Source organism: Jatropha curcas, chromosome 3 (genome assembly GCF_041381405.1).
Source record: "Jatropha curcas cultivar XTBG-Jc1 chromosome 3, XTBG_Jcur_1.0, whole genome shotgun sequence".
Taxonomy (NCBI): domain Eukaryota; kingdom Viridiplantae; phylum Streptophyta; class Magnoliopsida; order Malpighiales; family Euphorbiaceae; genus Jatropha; species Jatropha curcas.
The window spans coordinates 15790044-15812751 of record NC_143153.1 but is presented as its reverse complement, the minus strand read 5'-3'; the positions used below and the strand labels follow the sequence as shown (position 1 = coordinate 15812751).

The 22708-nt window shown below is 37.3% G+C and overlaps 1 protein-coding gene across 1 annotated transcript; it reads right to left on the bottom strand.

The window, feature by feature from the left end:
• Positions 1 to 16611: 16611 nt before the first annotated feature.
• Positions 16612 to 20418, bottom strand: LOC149497623 (uncharacterized). Its single transcript, XM_089719230.1, has 3 exons — positions 17932 to 20418; positions 17568 to 17811; positions 16612 to 17330 (listed from the first exon to the last, which is right to left on the bottom strand). Exons 1-3 carry the CDS (start codon positions 20416 to 20418, stop codon positions 16612 to 16614), a joined length of 3450 nt encoding a protein of 1149 aa, XP_089575356.1.
• Positions 20419 to 22708: the final 2290 nt, after the last annotated feature.

The window sequence follows — 22708 nt, the reverse complement described above, 5'->3', positions numbered from 1 at the left end:
ACAGATTCAACTTCAAAGGGTAAAGAAACTGTCCAAACTCCATTTAAAAGCAACAAAGGTACTTCTAACTCTACAACCCCTTCTAGAGAAATTAAATGCTTTAAATGTTTGGGGAAAGGGCATTATGCATCTCAATGTCCTAATAAAAGAGTTATGATTGCTAAAGATGATGGGAATATTAGTTCTGAATCTGAATGTAGTGATTATGATGATATGCCTAATTTAGATGAAGATAATGATGATTCAGAAAATTTAATACTTCCTGAACATGGAGAAGCTTTGGTTGCTAGACGTGCTTTGAACATGCATGTAAAAGAAGAAAGCCTTGAGCAACGTGAGAATATATTTCACACTAGATGTTTGATTAGTAGGAAAGTGTGTACTCTTATTGTTGATGGGGGTAGTTGCACTAATGTTGCTAGTGTAAACATGGTAAACAAACTGAACTTAACTTGTCTCAAGCATCCTAAGCCTTATAGGTTGCAATGGTTAAATGATTGTGGGGAGGTGAAAGTAACTAAACAGGTACTTGTGCCATTTTCTATTGGATGGTATGAAGATGAGATTTTGTGTGATATAGTACCTATGCAAGCTGGACATCTATTGTTAGGAAGACCATGGCAATATGATAGAAGAGCACTTCATGATGGATTCCACAATCGATATTCTTTGATTCATAAAGGGAAAAAGGTGGTTCTTGTACCTTTATCACCTCAAGAGGTTTATGAAGACCAAAGAAAGATAATTGAGAGAGAGAGAGAGGTTTCGGCCTTGAGAAAAAAAGAGAGTGAGAATCTGAGATTGAGAGAACAAAAGAGAGAAAAAAGTAAGGATGAGGGAAAAGAGGCCACAAAAATAACAAAACAAATTAATGGCCCAATTGTGAGTGAAAAACAAAGAGAGGAGAAAAAGAAACAGACTTTTTATGCAAGAACTAGAGAGGTTAAGTGTGCCATTGCCTTAGAGAAGCCCATATTGCTTCTTAGGTACAAGGAAGTTTTGTTTACTGAATCTAACACTAACCTTGACAATTTGCCTTCTATGTTTGTTTCTATGTTGCAGGAATTTGATGATGTCTTTCCTAGTGAATTACCAAGTGGTTTACCACCTTTAAGAGGAATAGAACATCAAATTGACTTCATTCCTGGATCCACCATTCCAAATAGGCCTGCCTATAGAAGCAATCCAATGGAAACAAAGGAGTTGCAAAGGCAAGTGGATGAACTTATGGAGAAAGGTTTGGTGAGCGAAAGTATGAGCCCGTGTGCCGTTCCCGTGCTTCTAGTACCTAAAAAGGATGGAACATGGCGCATGTGTGTTGATTGTAGAGCGGTCAACAAAATCACAGTAAAGTATAGACACCCTATCCCTAGACTTGATGATATGTTAGATGAATTGCATGGGGCAACTTACTTTACTAAAATTGATTTAATGAGTGGTTACCATCAAATTAGAATGTAACCAGGTGATGAATGGAAAACTGCTTTTAAAACTAAGTATGGTTTGTATGAATGGTTAGTTATGCCTTTTGGACTATCTAATGCACCTAGTACTTTTATGAGGCTTATGAACCATGTATTGCGTGCCTTCTTAGGAAAGTTTGTGGTTGTATACTTTGATGATATACTCATCTATAGCAAGTCTCTTAATGATCATATTGAGCATGTTAGGGTAGTGTTACAAACTTTGAGGACAGAAAAGTTGTATGCTAAACTTAACAAATGCACATTTTGTATAGATAGACTTGTATTTCTTGGTTTTATTGTGAGTGCACAGGGTATTGAAGTAGATGAGGAGAAAGTGAAAGCTATCAAAGAATGGCCAACTCCCAAATCGGTTTCTGAAGTTAGGAGTTTTCATGGGTTGGCAAGCTTTTATAGAAGGTTTGTTAAAGATTTCTCTTCAATTGCAGCACCACTAACAGAAATTATCAAAAAGGAAGTTGGGTTTAAGTGGGGAGAAGAACAACAAAGGGCATTCGAAACACTAAAAGGGAAGTTAACTTCTGCACCTATACTTTCTTTGCCTAATTTTGAGAATACTTTTGAGATTGAGTGTGATGCTTCTGGAGTGGGAATTGGGGCTGTCCTAATGCAAGAAAAGAAGCCAATTGCCTACTTTAGTGAGAAGTTGAATGGAGCACAACTCAACTATTCAACCTATGACAAAGAGCTTTATGCCTTGGTAAGAACTTTACATGTTTGGCAACACTACTTATTACCTAAAGAGTTTGTCATCCATACTGACCATGAGGCCCTAAAACACTTGAAGGGTCATGGTAAGCTCAATAAAAGACATGGTAAATGGGTTGAATTTATTGAACAATTTCCATATGTGATTAAATACAAGCATGGAAAAGACAATGTTGTTGCTGATGCATTATCAAGAAGATATACTCTAATTACTGCTCTTAGCTCTAAATTGCTTGGATTTGAGTATGTTAAAGACTTGTATGTGAATGATTCTGATTTTGGCAACATATATGTAGCATGTGAGCATGGAGCATTTGATAAGTTCTATAGACATGATGGATATTTGTTTAAGAACAACAAACTTTGTGTGCCTAAATGTTCTATGCGTGAATTGCTTGTGATTGAATCTCATAGTGGGGGATTGATGGGACACTTTGGGGTACATAAGACTTATGATATGTTGAATGAACACTTCTATTGGCCTCATATGATTAAAGATGTAGAGAGGGTTTGTAACTCTTGTATTACTTGTAAACAGGCCAAATCTAAGTCTATGCCTCATGGATTATACATGCCTTTACCTGTTCCTAGTTCTCCTTGGATTGATATATCTATGGACTTTGTACTTGGATTACCTAGGACTAAACGTGGTAAAGATAGCATATTTGTTGTTGTTGATAGATTTAGCAAGATGGCTCATTTTATTCCTTGTCATAAAACTGATGATGCCAATAATGTTGCTGAATTATTCTTTAAAGAAGTGGTAAGATTGCATGGGGTACCAAGAACAATAGTTTCTGATAGGGATGCAAAGTTTCTTTCACACTTTTGGAGGGTTTTGTGGGGTAAACTTGGAACTAAATTACTTTATTCTACAACTTGTCATCCACAAACAGATGGACAAACTGAAGTTGTGAATAGAACTTTAGGAACATTGCTTCGTGCTATTGTGGGTAAGAACTTGAAAACTTGGGAAGATTGTTTGCCAGTCATTGAGTTTGCATATAATCGTAGCATACATTCTACCTCAGGTTTTAGCCCATTTGAACTTGTTTATGGCTTTAATCCACTAACTGTATTAGATCTTGTTCCTTTACCTTTGAATGAACTTTCTAATCTAGATGGTGAGAAAAAGGCAGAATTGGTGAAGTCTTTACATGAGAAGGCTAGAGCCAACATAGAAAAGAGGAACAAGCAATATGCTAATCAAGCCAACAAGGGCAGGAAGAAGTTAGTACTTATGCCAGGTGATTGGGTTTGGGTACACTTTCGCAAGGAAAGATTTCCCAACCAAAGGAAGAATAAGCTAGATGCACGTGGAGATGGGCCATTTCAAGTCTTAGAACGCATCAATGACAATGTCTACAAAATAGACTTACCAGGTGAGTATAATGTTTCTGCAACTTTTAATATTAGTGATTTGTCTCCCTTTGACATGGATGCAGATTTGAGGACAAATCTTTTTAAAGAAGGGGGGGATGATACGGATCCACTACCACCAACCACCTATGGAGCTCAAGGAAACAAGGACCACAACAATGGCAATCCATTAGCACTTCCTAATGGACCAATTACAAGGAGCCGTGCAAAGAAGTATGGAGCAACCATGTCCTTATATATTCAAGAACAAATCACACAAGAGCTCCATGACCTTGCTTTCAACAAGTGCTATGAAGAACTTGAAGGAACACCTAAGTTTCTCACATTAATAGAAGCACGAGTTGAGTGGGAACCATGTTTGGATAGCACGCCCATGCAAGGTGGCACACCCCAGGCCGTGCAAGCTCACTGCATCTCCTTTGCGCTTCTCGCGCTCGCGCAGTGAAGGTTCGCGCTCGCGAGTGTCGCTCGCGCTCGCGCATGTTGGAATCGCGCTCGCGATTTGCGCTGCCTAACTCACTGCCTCTCCTTTGCGCTTCTCGCGCTCGCGCAGTGAAGGTTCGCGCTCGCGAAGTGTCGCTCGCGCTCGCGCATGTTGGAATCGCGCTCGCGACTTGCGCTGCCTAACTCTCTGCCTCTCCTTTGCGCTTCTCGCGCTCGCGCACGGTAGAATCGCGCTCGCGAGGTGTGGTCGCGCTCGCGTATGTGAGGCTCGCGCTCGCGAAGGAAGCTAGTTAGCTTATTTTGTGTTTTTTTTGCTTTGTAATGGGTTGGGCCTCCAATATTTCGGCCACCCTTGATTAATTAGCCTTATTTTGTTTAGATTTAGTCAATCTTTAGTAGATTTGGAATAGATCTCCAAATCCTTAAGTTATTATGATTTTTTAGTCAACTCCTTAGTTGGTTTAGATTTGCTAAATCCTACTCCTTAGCTAACTCTAAATCCTCTAAGGATCTGGACCTCTTAGATTAGTATAAATAGCTTGTTAATTTGTAATTTTCGATTATTATTGAATGAATTAAAAGACTATTTTCATGCTTAGGCGTGTTCATGTTTTTAGAGAGTGTGAGATTGCATTCTTCTAATTGCATCAAGAATCAAGGTACACTTATCAATTCATTGTGGCGTTTATCTTATTCTTTTTCTCTATTATTGGTGTTCTTGCTTCTTTAAGCTTTGGGTGCCATAGAGGGGAGTTTATTCTAGATCTTTGATCTCTTCCAATACTTGTCATTGAGTTCATGAAATTTATTTTCATTGGGTTCCGCGTCAGTAGAGTACAGAAAACTCGATTCAAGACATTACTATCCCACACATGGAGAAGGTCGCTTGATAACCTCTATCTCGATAGCTTCTAACCTAAGCTATTACACTCAAAAGTTTAACAAATAAAGAGCCTGTCTACTATAGAATACAGATTCTAAATAGACAGAAAGAAATGCCTATATAAGCACAAGAAAAATAATTTTATCAGATTAGAAGATCGATTAGAACACAGAATTGTTTTTCAAAAGCAATTGTAAAAATTCTTTTCACTTTAAATATTGAAAACGTTAAGAATAGAGATGAAAAGAAAATGGGGGTAGAGTAAGTTTTGAGAGAAAGGGATTCGTTCAATGAGAGAGAGTGCTCTTAAAACAAATACTCTTACTTCACCAAATGATTAAGGCGTGAACGTTCCTTTATATAGGAAACGAAGGAGCTGTCGCTTTTTGGAAAGAGATCAGAATATCTTCTTTCCTTGTTTAGAAGATCTGAAAATCTTTGTTACCAAAAATTATTTTATCCTTTTTGGTAAGAGAATAAAACCTGATTTTCACTTTCCTTTAGAAAAGATTTTCGACAGCATTTATTTTTGGAGGAAAAAATTATTTACGGAAAGATGCACTTACCAAAACCGAAAGAGATTTTCCTTCATTTTTAAGGTAAGAGAATAACTTTAAAATACTCTAGATCTTGCAAAATATATTTCCGAAAAGGTGAATGATTTTATTACCAAAAACATTAGAGAAGAAATCTCTTTAGTTTTAGGAAAATAAATCTTTTCGATTTGAAGGAATATTTTCGAAAATAGATTATTTTGAAGAAAACTAATTTTTCGAAAAATATTTTTGAGAGACAAAAGGATTTTTGTGCTCATATTTGGAATTTCTCTCTATCCTACAAAGTATTCCTAAATACCTAGCTACTAGGTCTTCGAACTCTTCACACTCAAAGTAGGATTTGCCTTGTATGATTTTCTCTCCAAAGAAATTCTGCATAAAGATAAAATTAGCACAAATAACATAATTTTAAATTTATTCGTTTTGTATTAATCATCAAAATCCGAGATTAAAAATTGACCCTTGAGCCAACAATCTCCCCATTTTTGATGATGACAAAACCAATAAATTTAGCAAGCATAAAACATGTGCTCCCCCTGAATTTTATGCATATAAGTTCTAATCATGCCAAAAGATTTTTAGAGAAGAGCGGATTAGAACATGTATTTTGCTCCCCCTGAATAGATGCAGTAAAACTGTTTTACAAAAAATTAGAACTAGGGAGGCCTTTTTAGAAATTGATTTTAGAACTAGCAAAAATAGGCAAGATATTCTAAGCTCTAACAATCAGAGCATATGTATATTAGAACTAGCAGAGAAAAATGTTTTAAGTTCTAATAAACAGAGCATATGGTCAGAAAAAAAAAAAAAAAGCTAATGTTTAGAAAATAAAACAAAAGATCTTATATCCAATCTGCAAAACAGTCATTAGAATAAGAATCTAAGTTCCAAAAAAAACATAGCTTATCATGTAGCTCACTAACATAGACCATATAGAAAAATGATAATCTGTAAACATACAAATTAGAAAAATATTAGCACACAGATAACCACTATATATCAGTACTTTGGTTGCCAAGTACGTACCAATAGTTTTCAAAATATCACCAAAATACCTGTTCTCCCCCTTTTTGTCGTCATATAAAAAGGGTTAGATAAGATCACAGCACAAATAAAGAAAATAAACAGTTCAAAAACAAATAATCCTGCGAAGATAAAGCAAAAACACAAAATAAATTGTTCACAACATATAGAAAACAGATTAGAGAGGCTTGGGACCAATTCTAAGTCTCTTAGAACTTCTCAAAGGCTGAGCTGGAGCAGTTTCAGAGGGACTTTCTGATCTTTTAGAAGAAGGGTGTAGTGGAGGCTTCTTTCCATGAGTCCTGTGCTTTCCTGCATTATGCTTTACATGCTTTGGCTTTTCCGAGGAGGGGATGTAGGTTGTCCCTTTCACTCTGAGAGTGGCTAATTTTCTCATGTTCACATCCTTCATTTTCTCCAAGGTTTTGATGAGTGACTGATTTTGTTCAATGATAGTTTGAGACTTCTGTATTGCCTCATCAATTTCCTTATTGTGCTCCTCTATGAGTTCCTTTTCTATTCTCCCCAGCATGATTTCCCTGCTTCTTTGTGCAGATTGCAACTCAGACTCTTGTTCTGTCTTGTCTTCAGTTGTCTTTTCTTCATCGCTAATCTCTAGCTTCTCAGTCTCAGCGTCACTGCCTTCTTCCACTTTCTTCCCTTTTTCTGATTTCTCTGGCTCTTCTTTCTTTCCTGTTTCTTTTTCTGATTCTTCTTTCTCTACAGTGCTTTCCTTTTCTGTTTCTTCTTTTTCTACGGTGCTTTCTTTTTCTTTTTCTTCTGTTCTTACCTCTTCTAATTCCTCTTCTTGTGTTCCTTCTTCCTCTTCTTCAGCCTTTTCTGCTGACTTCTTTTCCTCTTCTTTTTCTTCTGATTTCCTCTCTTCTTTTACTATTTCTTCCAACTTCCCTTTTTCTTTTTCCTTCTTCTTTTCAGCTTCACTTTTTACTTTCTTTTGTTTTTCAATTTCTTCTTTTTCCTTTTCTTCCTTCATTTTCTCCTTCTTTTCTGCCTTTACTTCCTTTTCTTTCTCTTCTTCCTCATCTTTCATCTTTAAGGACCCGCTGTCCAACTTAGAAACAGAACTCCCAACATGCTCATCCAAGTCAATATTCAAAAATTCAAAAACTGGTGTAAGAATCATCCCGTAAGGTAGCTTCTTTGGATTATTCTGCAGCTTATTAAAAATAATGTGACATAGGTTGAGGGGTTTTCTCTCAACAATGTGCCACATTATACACAATTCTACCTGATTCACATATGTCAAAGAGGCGCTCTTGGGATAGATGTAATGAACAATAAGCTTGTAAAGCCACTTCATGCTCTCTATTAAGTTAGAGCATTCTATCGAGCCCTGTTTATCTGCAAACACTCTCTTCACAATTTTTCTCACAAAATCTTCCTTTTTTATAGTCGCTAACCTTAGCCACATCTTTGATTTTGGTCACTCTAGACCCAGCATTTGGAATACCAAAAATTTTCCCAAAGTCATCATATGATAATTCTCTGAACTCACCCTGGAGTTTCACAGAGATCGCCTCTGTTCCACTAGCTTTCAACGACCCATAAAATTCCTTCACTAAGCTTTCATAACATAGTGCATTTAAGGACAGAAAGTTCATCCAGCCTTGGAACTCAAAGAGCTCCTTAAAATTAAACTCGCTACCACCAAAAAAACTTCCAGTCTATCACATAAGAACGCATAATAGGGTAAGTTGAGAGAACCGACTTACCTTTGTCATGAGCTTTCGCTGTTTGTTTCTGTGAAGTACCCGTTTCGCTTTTCTTTTTCTTAAGTTTCTCTTCTGCCTTTTTCTCCTTCATCTCTTTTTGTTCATACTTCTTTGAAAGCTTCTAAAGAAGTTGAAGCTCTTGCTCAGTAAGAGAGTCAGATGAGGAGTTTGAATTGGATTCGGCCATTGTTGCAGAAACTCAAAAACAACTTAGGGTTTCAGTTTTCAAAGAGAAGATAAAGAGAATATTAAGCGGTTAACACAAAATAGAGACACTTAAGTGGCGGAAGAAAGAAATAAAGAACAGTTTTTAAATGGAATTTAAAACGACAAATAAGACACAAGGAACAAAATAAATAAAGGAAATAAAACAAAACAAAAACAATAAAATAAAATAAAAACCCTAAAACCGCCAAAGCACTAAAGACACAAAAAAAATAAAATAACTGTCTTAGTCTAAAGCAAGATTCTGATAATGACTTTAGAAAGTCATATCAGAGCAATGTGCGATTTTAGACAAAAAAAAAATTTCACACAGAATAAAAATTAGAACATAGCAAATCTTCTATTCTTGAAATTAGAAAGCAGTTTAGAACATACTTACAAAGTTCTAAAGTTACGAGTTTAGAACTAACATACCAACTTCTCTTCTAATTGTGCAGAATTGACTTTCATTCAAAGGTTTTGTAAAAATATCTGCCAATTGTTTTTCTGTGGGAATGAACTCAATCACGATATCACCTTTTTGTACATGATCACGTATGAAGTGATGTCTGAGTTCTATATGCTTGGTTCTAGAATGTTGAACTGGATTCTTGGATAAATTGATGGCACTTATGTTATCACATTTGATAGGCACTGTTTCTAATTTCAGTCCATAGTCTGCCAACTGTTGTTTTATCCATAGAACTTGTGCCACACAGCTTCCAGCAATAACATATTCTGCTTCGGCAGTAGAAAGAGCAACAGATTTCTGTTTCTTGCTAAACCATGATACAAGGGCGCTACCCAGAAATTGACAAGTTCCAGACGTGCTTTTTCTATCTATTCTGCTTCCTGGAAAATCAAAATCACTATACCCAACAAGATCAAATGTATCATCTTTAGAATACCACAGACCCAGATTAGAAGTTCCATAAAGATATCTTAGTATTCTCTTCACAGCAATTAAATGAGATTCTTTGGGACACAATTGAAATCTAGCACAAAGACAAACACTAAAGTGTATGTCTGGTCTACTTGCCGTTAGATATAGCAAAGAACCAATCATACTTCTAAACAGCTTGATATCCACGTCTTTGCCTTTTTCATCTTTTTCTAATTTTGATGATGGACTCATTGGTGTACTACATACCTTGGCATTTTCCATTTTGAATCGTTTCAACAACTCTCTAGTATATTTTGCTTGATTGATGAAAATTCCATTCTCACATTGTTTGATTTGAAGCCCTAGGAAGAAATTTAATTCTCCCATCATACTCATTTCGAACTCACCCTGCATAATCTTAGAAAATTCCTTATAAAGAAGGTCGTTAGTAGAACCAAAGATTATGTCATCAACATATATTTGTACAACTAGAATATCATGTGCTTCGTTTTTAATAAATAGTGTTGTATCAACCTTTCCTCTTGAAAAACCATTTTCTAATAGAAACTTACTCAATCTTTCATACCAAGCTCTAGGAGCTTGCTTTAAACCATAAAGAGCTTTAGTGAGTTTGTAAACATGATTAGGTTTATCAAAAATTTCAAAGCCCGGAGGTTGTTCTACATACACCTCTTCATTTAGAAAACCTTTTAGAAAAGCACTTTTCACATCCATTTGATACAACATGAAGTTTTTAAAGCATGCAAATGCACAAAGCATTCTAATGGCCTCAAGTCTAGCAACCGGAGCAAAGGTTTCATCAAAATCGATGCCTTCTTCTTGGTTGTACCCTTGAGCCACTAATCTTGCTTTATTTCTCACAACATTACCTTGTTCATCAAGCTTATTTCTAAACACCCATTTTGTTCCAATAACAGAATGGTTTTTAGGTCTAGAAACAAGTTTCCAAACTTGGTTTATCTCAAATTGATTTAGCTCTTCTTGCATAGCAAGAATCCAACTTCCATCATTTTGAGCATCTTCTAAATTTTTAGGTTCTAATTGAGAAACGAAAGCAACATTACCAAAATATCTTCTAAGTTGAGCTCTAGTCATCATCCTTTCTGAGGGATTATCCATTATGTCTTCCTGGGGATGATACTTGTGAAATCGCCATTCTTTTGGTAATTGAGAATCTTCATTTTCTGTTTCTGGCATTTGGCTTTCAACTATATTCTGATCTTCATGTTCTAATTCTGGTTCAGCCTGATTATTGATGTTTTGATCGCTTTCTGGCTGTTCTAGTTGTTCTGATTGCTCATTCTGCTTCTTAGGATTAGAATCTACAACATCATCACTTTCTAATGTTCTAGAAGTAGAGTCAGTTTCATCAAACACAACATGAATAGATTCTTCTACAACTAGAGTCTTTTTATTAAACACTCTATATGCTTTACTATTATTAGAATATCCCAGAAAAATCCCTTCATAAGATTTAGCATCAAATTTTGCAAGATGATTTTTCTTGTTATCTAGAATAAAGCATTTGCACCCGAAAATATGAAAATAACCAATATTTGGTTTTCTACCTTTGTATAGCTCATATGGAGTCTTTTTAAGTTCAAATCTTACCAAAGCCCTGTTTAGAATATAACAAGCAGTGCTGACTGCTTCTGCCTAGAAATACTTTGGTAGTTTAGAATCACTTAGCATGGTTCTGGCCATCTCTTGAAGTGTTCTATTCTTGCGTTCCACCACTCCATTTTGTTGAGGTGTTCTAGGTGCTGAGAAGTTATGGAAGATTCCTGTCTCGTTGCAAAAAGCATTGAATTTCTGATTTTCAAATTCTCCTCCATGATCACTTCTAATTGCTGTGATGTTGTATCCTTTCTCATTTTGTATTTTCCTGCACAGATGAACAAACATGTCAAACGACTCATCCTTATTTCTAAGGAAGAGTGTCCAGGTGAATCTAGAGTAGTCATCTACAATAACAAATGCATAGAATTTTCCTCCAAGACTAGAAGGAGTAATTGGACCAAATAAATCAAGGTGCAGTAATTCTAAAGGTCTAGAAGTAGAAACCATGCCCTTAGATTTAAAAGAAGTTCTGGTTTGTTTGCCCATTTGACAAGCATCACAAATGTGATCTTTTTCAAATTTCAACTTTGGCAAACCACGAACCAAATCTTTCTTAGACAGTTTAGAAATAAGGTGCATGCTTGCATGTCCAAGTCTTCTATGCCATAACCAACTAGAATTATCAATAGAAACTAAACATATATCCTGGTTATGCATATCAGAGAGATCTACTAGGTATATATTTCCAAAGCTTTTTCCAGTGAATAAGGTTGTATTATCATGCATGTTCTGAACTTCACAATGAGAAGGTTCAAAGATCACTCTTCTATTTTTATCACAGATCTGACTCACACTTAACAAGTTATAATGTAATCCTTCTACTAAGGATACATCTTCTCTTGAAGGATTAGAACCTACCACACCAATACCAACGATTTTACCTTTTGCTTTGTCTCCAAAGCTTACCATACCTCCCTTTTTCTTTTCTAATCTGGTGAACCTCTTTTTATCACCAGTCATATGCCTAGAGCAAGCGCTGTCCATGTACCACATTTCTGTTTTCAGCTCGCTCCTTAGGCACACCTGAAAAAATCAAGCAGATTTAGGTACCCAACTCATATTGGGTCCTGGAGGATTAGTGGTAACAGGTGCACTATGATTCTTCTTCTTGTTGAAACTTTGATGTTCTAAAGTCACAACATTAGAAACAGCATTTTTTTAATTAGAAACTCGATTCAGTTTAGAAATGCTATTAGAACTTGTTTTCTCTTTAGAAAATGATTCTGAAATAGATTTTAGAATTCTAATCTCAGTTTTCAAGAATTCATTTTCAGAATTCAAATTTTTGCATTTTTCTTCAAGAAGTGTCAGATTTTCAGAAAATCGATTATTACAACTTTTAAGATCTTTGATTTCTATAATAAGATCTTTGCATGTAACTTCTTGATAAAAAGCATCTTTCAAATTATTACTTTCAGATTTTAATTTTCTGAAATCTTTCTTTAGAACTTTATACCTTCTAACAAGTTTTTCAAACTCATTGCAAAGATTGTTGTAAGTATTTAGAAGATCATTTTCTGATTCGGGTTCAGAGATACTTACAGTGCTTTCATCATTCTCATGGATCGTTGCATTTGTTTCATTTATTCCAACTTTCTGTGTTGAAGTCAGAGTGCTACGAAAGCCTGAATCGCTCCAGGCAGCTACGAAAGCCTGCTTCAGCTTCTCTTTTGTTGACTTCTTTTTCAGTTTAGGACAATTTGGCTTGATATGTCTAGGTTTGTTGCATTCATAACAAACCACTTCAGAAGGTTCTTTCTTAGGCAAGTTACTATTTTTAGATGGAAAGTTCTTTTTATTAAACTTTTTCTGTGGCCTTCCACCCTTTCGATAGAACTTTTTAAATCTTTTAGCAACAAGTGCTAAATCATCACTATCAAGATCAGAAGAACTTTCTTCACTAGAATCTACCCTCAAAGCCAGTCCTTTCTTTTTCTTATCTTCCGTTGTCAAGGAAGATTTCATTTCTTCTGAAACAAGAGCTCCTATAAGATAATCATAAGTGACGGGAGTCTCTTTGTAATTCATAACAGTTCCTATAGAATCCCATTTTCTAGGTAGAATTCTAAGGATTTTCTTAACAAGCTCATCTTCTGAAATTTCCTTTCCGAGAGTTCTCAAAGGATTAACTATATTGGTAAATCTAGAATTTAGTTCTGCAATAGTTTCTCCTTCTTTCATACTAAACATTTCGTATTCTCTCCAAAGGATATTTATTCTAGATTCTTTTACCCTGTCTGTACCCTCATAGGTTACTTTAAGTTTTTCCCATACCTCTGTTGCAGATTTACATCCAGACACTTTGTTATATTCAGTTGCATCTAAAGCACAATGAAGAATATTAATGGCCTAACTGAGAATCTTGAAACTCGGAGCCAAGGGGGCCAGGCGGTCCAGTTGAAGGTCCTGGGACCGAGGGCTGTCCACCCAGCATGGTATTCCGTTCAGCAGTTCGCAACCGAATAGCCTCAACACGCCTTCCATGGCTTCAATAGGCCTTTCAAGGTCTTTAGAACACTGAACCAGAATAGCACACAGGGGGTACAGATCGGAAACTAGGATCTTTGCATTAATGGAGAAAACTACTTAGCACAGCAACTATTTTTAGAAAGGAGACAGCAACTATTTTTAGAAAGGAGAAAGAGGAAGATTTAGAAAGCCATAGAGAGAAAACACACTGGATTATATTTATGAAAGTTTTCTTATATCTTACAAGGAAGAGAGCTTACATATTTATAGGCAAATTGCCTTATCTACGTAATCTTAAAGAGCCAATGAGAAGATTCCATGTGGCATCCTTATCTAACCTTATCTTAAGTAATCTAGAGGGCCAATCATGACAAGCCACGTGGCAATCTTATCTTCTAACATAATAATACAAAGGAATCTTATCCTAGACACAATAATGTGGGAGGGTCCCATGACACATTATTGCACTTACATTATTACAACAAGACAAAAGGGAAATGACAACACACCATTATTACAACAAGACAAATATATCACCATTATAAAAAAAGTGAAAGGGGACAATGATGGGACGCATCACTATCCACTTTTAGACCCATGGACTTTTCTTGATAGGTTCATGTTCGGAATAGTCTTCATCTAAGTCATCAGAAGGGGTGTGATCATAGGTCCAGCGTGCTCGTTTGAGATTACCAGCAATCCACGTGTTATGATCGTCTTCAGGATCATATTCAGGAACATCATCAAGATCAGGAAGAGGACGTTGAGAGTGCAACTGTTGAATTCGGGGTGATCTTCTTGGAAGGAGTGCGTCAATCTGTTGTGAGGTCATTGGAGTGTCAGGTAACTGAGAATCTTGAAACTCGGAGCCAAGGGGGCCAGGCGGTCCAGTTGAAGGTCCTGGGTCAGTTGAGGGTCCAGGTGTCAAGTCTGCATAGGAAAATATTTTTCTAGGGTCTGTGTCATGTCGATGCATGCTAACCATGGGAATATTCATGTCTGTGGAATGATTAAGGGAATTGGCATGGACTAACAGTGCAAGTTGAATGGTCAATGGTGATTCTTCAAAATGACAAGGGAGATTCTTCCAATGCGTAACAGTGGTAACAATGGTTCCTGAAGAATCATATTGTCTCCTTAAGAACAAGATAGCCATGTATTTCTTTGCTTTAGTGAAATCAGGGTGAGTGAACAGATTATTTTGGTGAATCCAAGCTCTGAGTTTGTATTGCCATGAACCAATGTTTTCAAAGAGTTGGAAAAATTGCCAGGCAGGATGACGATGATTTTCTTCTCTGTGTAGAAACCAAAGGGCTTGGAGAAGTGGAATTTCTACAGGAAGATGGTAAAGGGTGGTAAGACACCAAAGGTACCAGAATTCATTGTCTGTGTGAGGAAATGACTCATTGACAGTGGGGAACAGTTTCCAAGGAACAGGAGCAGTGAAATCATTGGGATGTGGAAGTACTTGAGGATAGAGTTCAATTATTTTTCTGTAGATCCACATGTCACGTTCTTGAGATGAGAGGCCTTGTGGCATTTGAGGGTGAGGTGTATCTTGTAACAGGTAGGCCATGCCAACAAAAGGATAAGTGATCTTAATAATGGAGGAGACAGGAGTGACAGGTTTAGAAACTCGTGACAAGAAGTCAGGGATAAGGTTGGTTTTGCCTTTTATGTGTTGTACTTCAAAGTCATAGCGGGAAAACCATTCTTTTAACCTGAGCAACTGTTTATCAGGAAGATTTTTTCCTTTGAAATCAAGGATCTTGGGAAAAGAGGAATTGTCGAGGCGGACAATAAAATGGCGGGAAGCCAGAAAGAACTCACATTTTTGAATTCCATATTTGACTGCAAGGATCTCTTTGTAATTGGAATGATAGTGGAGCTCAGCATCTTTAAATTTTCCATAAGCATACTTACAGAGAGATTCTTTGCCATTTTTGCGTTGAAGAAGAATAGCACCCCATGCTAGATCACTAGCATCAGTCTGTAAAATGAGCTGGGCCTCATCAGAAGGGATAGTCAAAGCGGGAGTCTTTTGGGCTAAATGTTTAAGAGCTTTGACGGCCTCAGTATGTTCATAGGTCCAAGGAGGAGGAGTCTTTTTCAAAAAAGAGGACAAGGGCTTTGTGTATATGGCAGCTTTAGGGATGAAGTCCCTAATGTAATTGATGAACCCAAGGAATTGTTGGACTTGGACTTTAGAAAGGTTGGAGTCTGGAAAATGGGCCAATTCTTGGGCCAGATGTGGGCCTGGTTGGTATTGACCATCTTTGATATGGAGCCCAAGGAAATCAATTTCATGTTTGCCAATAATGGACTTCTTTTCAGAGAGCATAACTCCATATGAATGGACTAGAGAATGGAACTGGATCAGGAGGTCTTCATGGGCTTTAGCAGTTTCGGAGAATAGTAGAATATCATCAATGTAAATGATGCAACTGTGGAGCAAAGGTTCAAAGATCCTGATCATTGCCCGTTGAAAGATTGAAGGAGCAGTTTTAAGACCAAATGGCATGACAGTCCATTGATAATGTGCATCAGGAATGCAGAAAGCAGTTTTGTATCTGTCTTCAGGAAGAATTCCCAATTGCCAGAAACCAGATTTAAGATCAAACTTAGAAAAGTACTTGGCATTTTGAAGATGGACTAGGAGAGAGGAAATCTTGGGAATTGGAAACTTGTCATCTGCAAGGAAATGATTCAGTGGTTTATAATCAATAACAAGTCTCTTTTTTCCTCGAAGTTGTTCTGTGCGTTTGTTCACATAGAATGCTTGACATGCCCATGGAGATTGAGTGGGTTCAATGAGACCTTGTTGAAGCAGTTCTTGACATTCAGCTCTAGCTAAAGCTAAGTCAGAGGGAGACATACCAGGGTGGCTAGCTTTAGTAGGATTAATGTCTTCATTCAGTTTAAAAGGAAGAGAGACAAAGAACTCAAGATTTTTATACAGAGGAGAGGGATGGTTGAAGGTGAGGTGAGATGTTGCCCAACATGGAGTGAATAATTCTTTTATGTGAGCAAAATCAAGAGGAACAGTAGCTATAGAGAACTGGTTGGGACTGTTAGTGTAAGGTTTGAACTGTCTTTTATACTTAATACCAGAGGGAAGGATTTGAAGATTCTATGCATGGTGATAGACATCAAAACCAATGAGAAGATCACGGCCAAAGAGATAGGACCCAATGACATGAGTCTAGATGATACAATCAGGAAAGAACTGAAGGCCAATTTTCTTCTTAGTAATCATAGTTGTCTGGAACTTTTTCCCATCAGCAGCTGAGAAATGGAGGATTTTCTTTTTCCAGGTATGAGCTGGTAACACATCAGGATTGATCATTGTACAATGTGAACCAGTATCAAAGAGAGCAGTGACTGTAACCGGTTTCTCATTCTTATCAGGAAGGACATGCATGGAGATTAAGGGAACAGGATGAGAAAACTGAACTGAACTTATATCAGGTGAGGAAGGAAGGGACTCTTCAGGTTCAGGAGATGATAACGGGAATAAGATAAGAGATGAGGAGTCTGAGAGACTAGGAGATAAGACAGGTGTAGGAATTTTGCATGGTGAAGGTATATCAGGAAAGCAATAGGAAATTTCTGAAAAGGAAAGGTCATCAAAAGGATTTGGGCTTAAAGGAAGTGGTGATAAAGGACATGAAATGAAGTCTGGAGATTCAGGACAATCAAAATCTGGGGGTTCTTGTTTAATAGTAATAGGAGGACCAATAGTGAGGACAGGAGCCATGTCATCTGAATCTGTGTCTGAATCTGAATCTGAATCTGAGTCTTCTTCGGAGAACAGAGATTCCAAATCATGATCTGAATCATAATCAGGACAAGAAACTTTAAGTTGGTGAAGAAGAGCAATAGTCTGTTTGGGCTTCTTAGGACAATTCTTTGCATAATGGCCTTTTTTACCACAGATATAACATCTGTCAGACTTTTGACGAAACTTTGACTTCTATTTGAACCAACGCATCTTTCTGAAGCGGTGCTTCTTCTTGCGGGGGAAGAACATGGACTTTTGATGTTTGGAATGTTTAGAATGCTTTGAGTGCTTTGAACGGCGAGGATGACATTCACATGAAGTATCTTTGCACTTGGTTTGGAAAGGATGAGAACAAGCAGACTTTAATAGGGTATCACCTTTAGCAATCTTTTTGAAGAGTCGTTGTTGTTCACACATACGATCAACAGCTGTTAAAGTGAACTGCCAAATTTCACCAAGTTTGAGATTAGCAATATCTGCTCCACACATTCGTTGTACTTCAGGTTGAATGAGTTGAGGAAGAGAAGCAATGAATGTGAGTTTCAAGTTGTCATCTTTAAATCCACCGATCTCATGATAAAGATGATTCATCCGTTGATAGTGACGTTCCAAGTCACGGAACTTCAGGGAACAACATTTGCGATCAAAGAACTCTTATTTGCGCTGTTGAAAGATCAGCTGATAGTTACCAACGAATTGATTGTGAATAGTAACAAGAGCAGTACTGATAGTTGCACTTGCCAGGAATTGCTTTTGTTGATACTCTGAAAGACCGTTGAAAAACCATTCACGGAGAGAACCAGTAAAGCGAGATGAGAACTCAGCAAGCACCTTTTTCAAACTGGTATAAGGAATAGTCATTTGGGTATCAAGCCAAGCATTAAATTCAAGCATACGACTACGCCATTTTTTGGGAGGAATATCATCAAAGGTGAACCAGGGTCCTGTGGTAGGACGAGGCGGAGCTGGTTGATCTTGAGGGAGATCAAAGGGGGCATCATCAAAAGGATCTTCTGGGTGTTCAACTTTAGGTTCCATTGGTGGGTCATTCATCAGAACCTGTGGAAGGACATAAGAAGAAGAGGATGAAGTGGTTGAGAAGGAATCTTCTACATCACTAGAAGAACCAGAAGCTGGAGTGGTCATAAACTGGGAGAAGGCTGGGCCTTTATCTTTGGATTCTGGAGGAGGCACAAAGCTTGTTTGAGAAGAAGAGGTAGAAGGTAAGGAAGATGAGGAAGGTCGTCTTCGAGGTTTGGGAGGTTCTCTTGGAATAAGGTCAGCTATTGAAGGGAAGATTTTTATAGGAGCTGGAGAAGGAGTAAACATTGGTGGAGGTAGTGCATAATCAAAGGGGTAAGAAGGTGGAGGAACTGGAGGTTGTAAGTTTCTATCTCTCTCAATTTCTTCGACTTGTCGGCGAAGCTGGCGAATTTCTCTTTCTTTCTCATTAAAGAGAGGAGAGGAAGGATTAGTGTCAATGAGAAAGTTGAGTTCTTTATCAAGCTTAGAAATTCTTCGTAGAAGATCATCATGCATTTGTTGAGCTTCCTGTCGGAAGGAAGAGACAGTTGAAGCCAAATGATCATTCTTTTTCAACGCTTGATTTAGTTTGCCATCAATGTTCTTGAGATAGTTGTTTTGGACAACAGCATTAGAAGTTTGCCAGTTGAGGACTTCTTCAGAAGGTGATAAGGGCTGTAGATTGCCAATAGAGTGGACAATAGTTTGTCGGACATATGGACTAGCTGTTACTCTAGCAGTGGAGTCACGGACTGTTTCAAGTGGAGGAAAGTCTTCAAGTTGCAGCATGCAACAAGACAAGAGAGGTGCTGGAGCAAAAGGAGTCTGATATGCTTCCAAGGAGCAGGAGCAAATAGTAGGAGGTGGAGGACAGTTAAGGAGTCCTTCTTCTGCAAGAATCTCAAAACAGCGTTTGAGATAGTGATCTTCAGTCATGGGTTTATTTTTGGCTTTAGGAAGGCCAATCCAGGGAGGAGGAGCATCATCATCATCAAAAGGACGCTTCTTAGCTGAAGGATGGCAAGAGCGAGTCTTCCGGAGAAGAGGCTGAGATTCAATCTTGGTGATGGTAACTTCGGCATCTTCAAGCCAACCATCATCTTCATACTTGCAAGGACAGTCAAGGTCACACATGTGGGGATTGGCATCCCAAAGGAAGTGACCATCATTCTTTGCAGTATAGATCTCTTTGCCAGTATGGGCAAAACTGTGGATGGGAGCATGTTTGAGTGGTTTGCTCTTGACTGGTTGAATCATGGAGACAGAGTGTCTAGATTCAGAACTGGATGGGAGAAATGAAATCTGAACGGATTTATCCAGTTGGCGAACAAAGATAGGATCCTGTTGTTGAACAGGTTGAGGGAGTTGATGAAGCTTTTCATAATTGGTAATCCAGGCAGAGGGAATAAGCTTCTCAAGCTCTTCTCTAGGCAGTTGCCTAGGGGTTTGGACAATAGTGGGAGTGGGACCACCATCAGCGAAGATGTATAAAGCATCACTGTGTGAGATGCTAGGTGTCTGCAGGTTGATAGCATGATCTTGAAGCCTATAGACAATTTGGTGGTGTAAAGTGGCAGAGATGGTTTCTGGAACTTGATCAGCACCAGTAATTTGAACTTGAACCTTGAGGGCAGTACTTAGGTGTGGATCTTCAAGAGACATGTTAAAATTGGGGAAGAAAGTGAGGACTACGCTACCAGCGTTGAGGGTAGTAGCAATAGTACCAATTACAGCATGTTTATACTGAAGATAACGAGTATCAAGAAGGGACAGACGAGCAGTGATAGGTAAGCCTTGTCGGCCATGGTAGGAAAGGACAAGACGGATGGCTCCAAAGTGGAGGTGAGTATATTTTTGCTTTTTCCATTGAGAGATGAACTGTTCAGGAATCTCTAGAGTAACATACTGTTCTGCAGGGGTAGAGGACAAAACACACTGAGAAAGGGAGGAGGATTGAACATACTCTTTAATATTAACAGAGGGACGGCTAATAATTTGACGGAGATGACGAGACAAAGACGGACTACGTTTAAAGACAGCATAAGGGTTGAGAATAGGAACAAGGGAATTTTGGATCTGAGCGGACTCAGGGATATGGGATATTTCTACAAGGTTATCTATTTTATCAGTAAGGTACTGTTTACAAGTAGGTGGAAGTTGTAAGGATGAGGTTTGAACAATAGGATTGTTGGTTACTGTTTCCATGGGTACTGTAGATCTCCTTCTTCCAATAGTTACTGTAGTAAAGTGGTTTTCAGACTTAAGGCTCTGATACCAGGGACTGAGGGCTGAGGTTTGAACAATAGGATTGTTGGTTACTGTTTCCATGGGTACTGTAGATCTCCTTCTTCCAATAGTTACAGTCACCATCGTTATATTCTTCTTCAGTTTTTCTAACTAGCTCATCTCCTACAGTTTTCATAGGAATACGAGGACCAGTGATAACATTTCTCCAGCAGTTTATATCAACTGATTTCATGAAATTCTCCATTCTGGTTTTCCAGTAAGAGTAATTAGAGCCATTGAACAAAGGAGGTCTAGAAACAAATTGTCCTTCTAACGAAGAAAGAGGAAGTGGGGTTGCCATGGGATCTTATCTCTTAAGCGGTTAAGCTTTAGTAAGTCAAGAGCCAAGGCTCTGATACCAGATTGTGGGTCCCGAATGTGTATGGCACAACCCAAGAGGGGGGGTGAATTGGGTTTTCTAAAAACTGAAATAAATTTTAGAAATTCTAAACAAGAGATAGAATTCTAAGTGCAGCGGAAAAACACACAGAACTTTGTGAGAGAAGAATATGGATTAGAATCTCCCCATAATGTTCTAATTTCAGATATAAAAAGTCTGTGCAAAGTGCAGCTATTGATTAGAACAGCTTCACACTGACTTGTACAATATCAGAGCTTCTTTATGAAGGAAAGTTATTGAACTTAGAACTTCCTCATAAAGTTTGCAAAACCAAATAACACTATGTGAAAGATAATTATTAGAACTTCTTCACAGAGTCTTAATCAAATGTTAAAGTAACTTTATGATGGAGAGTTATCAGGATTAGAACATCCACATAAAGTTTAGAAAACAAAATAGAAACCTAAACAATGAATTATACTGGAAATAGAATAACAGTTAGAACATTGTATATTCACTATATTAGAATACCAGAGTTCTAATGTTCAGGATAGATGAAACTTATTGCTGTTTTAGAACATCTGAATTATTAACAATTTCAGCGTTTCTAAAATTAAACATGAGTGTAAAAGAGACAGTATCAACCAAACTTCAGAAATAAAGAGATTAACACCGAGAGTTATAGTGGTTGGGCACTAACTTGCCTACATCCACTCCCCAAGACTCATCTTGAGATCCTCCACTAAGTTATCTCTTTTAAAGGGTAAGAGACAAACCAACAGTACAAGGCAATAGATCAAACACCTAGATCTACCCTTTTGTCCCAGTAGATTTTCCAAAGGTTCTAGTTAACCTCAACCCTTTCTGTTTTTGGTAGAGTACAGAAAACTCGATTCAAGACATTACTATCCCACACATGGAGAAGGTCGCTTGATAACCTCTATCTCAATAGCTTCTAACCTAAGCTATTACACTCAAAAGTTTAATAAATAAAGAGCCTGTCTACTATAGAATACAGATTCTAAATAGATAGAAAGAAACGCCTATATAAGCACAGGAAAAACAATTTTATCAGATTAGAAGATCGATTAGAACACAGAATTGTTTTTCAAAAGCAATTGTAAAAATTCTTTTCACTTTAAATATTGAAAACGTTAAGAATAGAGATGAAAAGAAAATGGGGGTAGAGTAAGTTTTGAGAGAAAGGGATTCGTTCAATGAGAGAGAGTGCTCTTAAAACAAATACTCTTACTTCACCAAATGATTAAGGCATGAACGTTCCTTTATATAGGAAACGAAGGAGCTGTCGCTTTTTGGAAAGAGATCAGAATATCTTCTTTCCTTGTTTAGAAGATCTGAAAATCTTTGTTACCAAAAATTATTTTATCCTTTTTGGTAAGAGAATAAAACCCGATTTTCACTTTCCTTTAGAAAAGATTTTCGACAGCATTTATTTTTGGAGGAAAAAATTATTTACGGAAAGATGCACTTACCAAAACCGAAAGAGATTTTCCTTCATTTTTAAGGTAAGAGAATAACTTTAAAATACTCTAGATCTTGCAAAATATATTTCCGAAAAGGTGAATGATTTTATTACCAAAAACATTAGAGAAGAAATCTCTTTAGTTTTAGGAAAATAAATCTTTTCGATTTGAAGGAATATTTTCGAAAATAGATTATTTTGAAGAAAACTAATTTTCCGAAAAATATTTTTGAGAGACAAAAGGATTTTTGTGCTCATATTTTGAATTTCTCTCTATCCTACAAAGTATTCCTAAATACCTAGCTACTAGGTCTTCGAACTCTTCACACTCAAAGTAGGATTTGCCTTGTATGATTTTCTCTCCAAAGAAATTCTGCATAAAGATA

Excerpts from the sequence above, each read along its gene's own strand:
- LOC149497623 (XM_089719230.1), bottom strand. The coding sequence starts at position 20,418 with ATGGAAACAGTAACCAACAATCCTATTGTTCAAACCTCATCCTTACAA. Across the intron at positions 17,812-17,931 it reads ATCAACAAAAGCAATTCCTG|TTCCGTGACTTGGAACGTCA; the intron begins GCAAGTGCAACT and ends TGTTCCCTGAAG. Across the intron at positions 17,331-17,567 it reads CTTCAAAAAGATTGCTAAAG|GCCATTATGCAAAGAATTGT; the intron begins GTGATACCCTAT and ends GTGGTAAAAAAG.